At 51.7% G+C, this 4869-nt stretch overlaps 1 protein-coding gene across 2 annotated transcripts; it reads right to left on the bottom strand.

Moving 5' to 3' along the window:
- Positions 1 to 374: 374 nt before the first annotated feature.
- SMIM12 (small integral membrane protein 12) lies at positions 375 to 4666 on the bottom strand. 2 transcript variants are annotated; one of them, XM_004001786.4, is made up of 2 exons: positions 4573 to 4666; positions 375 to 1313 (listed from the first exon to the last, which is right to left on the bottom strand). In XM_004001786.4, the coding sequence occupies exon 2, from the start codon at positions 1306 to 1308 to the stop codon at positions 1030 to 1032; it is 279 nt and encodes a 92-aa protein (XP_004001835.1). In that variant the 5' UTR covers positions 1309 to 1313; positions 4573 to 4666; the 3' UTR covers positions 375 to 1029. The 2 variants fall into 2 exon arrangements, with proteins under 2 accessions (XP_004001835.1, XP_012045032.1); XM_012189642.4 differs by having other exon boundaries at positions 4303 to 4666.
- Positions 4667 to 4869: the final 203 nt, after the last annotated feature.

Raw genomic sequence — 4869 nt, forward strand, 5'->3', positions numbered from 1 at the left:
CTGTACTAGAGACCTCAGAGTGTGGGTAACCATTTTTCAAACCCCCTACCAAATATTATGTATATATTCTACTTTTTATGTGTGCATGAGTATGAAGTTGGAAAATTTTATGTTCACTGTCAAGCTCCCTAGTCTACTCTAATTTAGACTTTGAAAGTCTATAAGCCTCTTGTTATGATAAAAAGGCCCATGAGAACCTGCGCCTCCAGGACTCACCATCTCCAGGATCCAGTGCAATCACACTAGTAAAACAAAGCTCCAGGGCCCTGAAGTCCTTAGTTAAAGGCCGATGTTATCCTACCTGGAGATGTCTGCACTTACATAACTCCTAAGGAGACCCCAAACATCACCTGGAAGATAGGATTAGATCAAAATGGTTTTCAGACGCCACTTTAATCAAGTTTTGCACTATACAGTAATGGGCAGGGTGGTGAAAGATGGTGATTGTTTTCAAGCTAATTCACCTGCCCCAAGGCGAACAGTCTGGGCTCCCAAGAACAGAAAATGGCGTTCCTTCCCAGGGGAATCCCCTCCCTGAGCTGCCAGGACAGGATTTCGGGGAGAATGAGCACAAAGGACAAGGCAAGCTAGTTAAGAGAGCCAGGTAGATCTGTGAACTCTTGCCAGTGCAAACCAGAACTAGGCATGAGGTACCCCACCACCCCAGTCCCAGCCACTCCCACTTGAGGCCAAACCGCCTCCCCACCGGGACTGACGGCCAGTGTTCACTTGGTAACTCTCCCCCAGTGGTGCACCCAGCGGCGCAGAAGCCCCAGCAGTCGTGGCCACCATCCAGCTGAGGCAGCCTGCAGGCCAGAGCCCTCCCAGGCCTTCCTCCTCACTGGCCCCTCCGCTTCCAGTGCGTCTGCCTCGCCATAGCAGAGCAGCCAGTATGTGGGTGGCGGTGGGGGGTGGGAGGGGCCGGAAGCAGCAGTGAAGCGAATCAGACGTGGGTTCTGGGGCTGCGCCGACGTGGCGGCAGGCCCGGCCGTGGCCCGCGGAAGGCCCCACAGGGCCCTGGGTCCTCCATTAGTTCTTCTCCGGGCGGTTTCTGTTCAGGACGGCTTTAGGAGCAAATTCCAGCTTGTCCTTAAGGCTCACCACCTGCGTGTGGTCCTTGCCTAGCAGCTCATCCAGCTTGCGGTCTTCCCGGCGCTCCGAGATGCTCTTCTCCTCCTCCACAGGCTGTGGCTCCTTCCCCCTGATGAACCACTCCAGGTGGTAACCCACAGCTCCGACCACGAAGGCCACGGGAAAGGTGACATAGGGAGCATAGGTGCGCACCGCGGTCCAAAGCACAGGCCACATGGCATCTGCAGGGGAGCACAAGGCCATTAGGGAGAAGAGCGCCCTCCCCGCCGAGCATGGACAACCCGCCACGGTGCTCCGCTTACCAGGCAGCCTGGCACGGCGTACTGAGCATCCACCCCATGCGGAGCAATGCAAGAGGGCACCCCGCTTTATGCAACAGTGGGGTCCCCAAAACGATCTAGGCAATGTCAGAAGGTCCCACTGTTAGGGAAGAGGGCGAGAGTCTATTTTATGGACTACACTCTTTTGACAATTACACAACCATGTATGGCAGTGTTCCCCACAAGAGACCCTCTGAGCCTTACCTAATAAAGCTTCAAGCCTGCTGGTGACCCCAGGCCCTCCCTGCACAGTTTGCCAGCACTTCAAGAGTCGATAAGAGCCTTCCTTTGTTCTATACAATTTCTCCATCAGCAGAGCTAGCCACCCCTTCCCCACCACACACAATCCCACCGTGAGTCTCTTGTCCTTTGCCCCACATAAAGAAGGAGGAGCATATTTAGGCAGCCAAATCCATTACCCAACCAGTCTGGATTTAAGGTAAAGAAATAATGGTTTTTTCCTATTCTGAACCTGACTTTCCTGACTAGATGAACCTCTACAAATCTGCTGGCCAGATCCCTTTCAAAATACACTCTCTTCAACCAAAGTCATATCCTCATATTTACATAATTAAAAATATCACTAACCCATTATACATTCTCTGGACACACTAGAACTTGAAAATGAAAATTCTATGTTTTTTTCTTTTTTAAAAGAAAAAAAAACACTGTACAGAACTTCCCTGGTGATCCAGTTGTTAAGACTCCATGCTCCCAGTGTGTGGGGCCTGGGTACACTTCCTGGTCAGGGAACTAGATCTCACATGCGGCAACTAAGAGTTCAAATGCCACCAACTAGAGATTCTGCTTGCCACAACTGAGGCAGCGCACAGCCAAATAAACAGCAGTTGATAAAGAATCTGCCTGCCAATGCAGGAGACATGGGTTCGATCCCTGGGCCAGGAAGATCCCCTGGAGAAGGAAATGGCAACCCACTCCAGTATTCTTGCGTGAAGAAGTCCATGGACAGAGGAGCCTAGCAGGCTACAGTCCATGGAGTTGCAAAGAGTCAGACACTACTGAGTGACTAACACTTTCACTTTTTTTTTTTTCATAAAACAAAACACAACACTGCACAAGCCATGGCCCTAGAGTTTCCAGAACTGAAGACAACACCAAAAAAATGTAAAACCACACAAAGTGGGTCATGCTAATGGCCATTCAGTCTCAAATGAATATTGTTAACAATTATCAAGGACTACTCACAATTATCAGAATAGTGATAGTCATTCATGTTTATTTATTGCGCACTAAGTGCCAGAGCCTGGGGTAATCTATATATTCTATCTTCTCTAAAACACATGTCCACTCTGCGATAGATGGCATTACCAGAGGGTTAAGTAACGTGCCCAAAAGTCTCAACTGAAATATCATTCCTTTTGTACCCCTGTAGGTGTTTCCCCAGCTCGGCTGTCTCTGGTCTACCTCACCAAAGATCAGATGACTCTCTCCCTCTCTCTTTGGTTCCAATTCTCTTTGGAGGAATCCCAGCATTTTGTGGACCCAAGATTATAACGGACCATCACCAGGGGAAAAACTGCCAGAGCAGCTCTGAGGTTGTGCTCTGAGTCCCTGTCTGAACACCAGGCACTGTGCCAGACAATTCACACACTAGTCGTCACGTGACCTTCACAGGTGCAGATCGCCTCTATAAGGTAGAAATTACTAGTCCAGATTTTTGTTGAAGGCCACAAAGGCTCAGGAACATAACCTCAACTGGCCCAAGATCACCAGAAACGACAAAGCCACTAATTGGAACCCAGGCCTCTCCATCTTCAACACCTCTGTTCCTTCAGCTGGAAAAAACACACTGCAAATAGGTGTATGTGTGTATGAGCACACAGTTCGCTCCACGCAGTCCTGTCCGCCTCTTTGTGACTCCATGGACTGGCTTCTGTCCAAATCCTGGTCTTGAAGAGAGCTTCCTGCAATTCTTCCCTCTCAACTTGGCACTTCACTTCCTAAAAGAGCTTCTCTTTTTGAAAACTCTGAGATTTGTGATACATTCAGACATTTGTGAAATGATAAGGCACCCCTGAAGAATCTCAAACCTAATACGTCTTCATCTTCTTTCCTATCTTGTAAGCAAGTCCTCTGTGAGTAAACACTTTCCCTCAACAGCAACTCTCTGCACAGGTCACCAATTTGTCTTAAAATATATGAAGCATGAGTCCACCGTGTTTTTCTCTCTCATATGCAGCCCAAGGTCTCCCTCTGTGGTTCACGTTCTAATCGTCCCCAAATAACTTAATCCATTCAACATTTAGAAACACTTTGTGTCGCACACTGGGCTGGCCTACCCGATTTGTGTGCATTTCTCAAAACACTCTGCGGTCCAAAAGGGCAAGGCCAATGTTTGTGCGTTCCCACTGTGGCATATCCATCTCCCATCCTTTCCACCCCATCAGGCATTAAATGCTGAAAAAGTTTGTTGAATGAATGAGCAACTGGCTTGTGTAAAACCACCGCAGTCATCCAACCACCCGCCCTTAAAAGGCGGCAGGAACACAGCAGGTGCCTCTGCTGATCACAGGAAGCTAGATACTCTAACAAGTCATCCCTAAGGGGTCAAAACAGGAGGCCAAAGTGTCTGGCAAATACCGTGAGGCCTATTTCCAGCCCCGCACGGAGAAGTCTGAGCAGGAAAAGGTCAAATGGGTTGCGGGGAAACCTGCCCTTGTGCCAGGGGTCCTGGAGGCCCAGTGAGATGAGAAACTGCAGTCAGGAGATTTGAGAACCGCTAACAAGGGCAAAGGAGGCCAGACTGGGTGGAAAAATCAATCCTGACCTTCACTGAGACCGGTCCAGGGATGAGAGCGCAAGGAGGTCAGGGTCCAAGGGTCTGCCCTTCGCCCTTCTCTGGGTTCCCTGGGCCCGGCCCCTGTCCCACCTGTCTGAGCTCGTCGGGTCCGTCCTCACCCACGTGCCTAAGACCGAGAAGCCTTGACAGCTAAGTGTTCGCAGGGCGCTCAGACGCTCACACCGAGCCCGGGGAAGAGAGAGGGGCCATCTCTTCTTCTCAGGCCTCGTCAGGGCCAGAGCCAACGCTAGGCATTACCCCTCCCCTAACTCAGAGGTCAAGGCCACGAGGCGTCACCACAGCTACGGGCGGCCCAGCAGCAGCTCCGGAAGAGAGACCGCCTGCGGGACGCGTGCTCACCTGCGCGAAAGTCCGCACACCGCCGTCCGGACCCCGCCCTCCAGCCGAGCGCCTGGAGCCCAGACACCACCTCTCCCAGCGGCCCGCGGGGCCCAGCCCCGGGACCCGCCCACTGGCGCCGGCTCCCTCGGAGCGCAAGGATTGGCTGAAAGGACTGGGGAAGCTAGGCGCCCGCAACCGGCCGCGCCGAGCTGAGATGCGTACAGCGTCCCCTTCCGGATGGGAGGTTTCTCAGTGACGTCACCACGGGCTTTCGGTTGGAGAAAGGAATCAACTGATGCTGACTAGGCGGCTCCT

The sequence above is a fragment of the Ovis aries genome, chromosome 1 (assembly GCF_016772045.2).
Source record: "Ovis aries strain OAR_USU_Benz2616 breed Rambouillet chromosome 1, ARS-UI_Ramb_v3.0, whole genome shotgun sequence".
Classification (NCBI taxonomy): Eukaryota; Metazoa; Chordata; class Mammalia; order Artiodactyla; family Bovidae; genus Ovis; species Ovis aries.

Excerpts from the sequence above, each read along its gene's own strand:
- SMIM12 (XM_004001786.4), bottom strand. The coding sequence starts at position 1,308 with ATGTGGCCTGTGCTTTGGACCGCGGTGCGCACCTATGCTCCCTATGTC.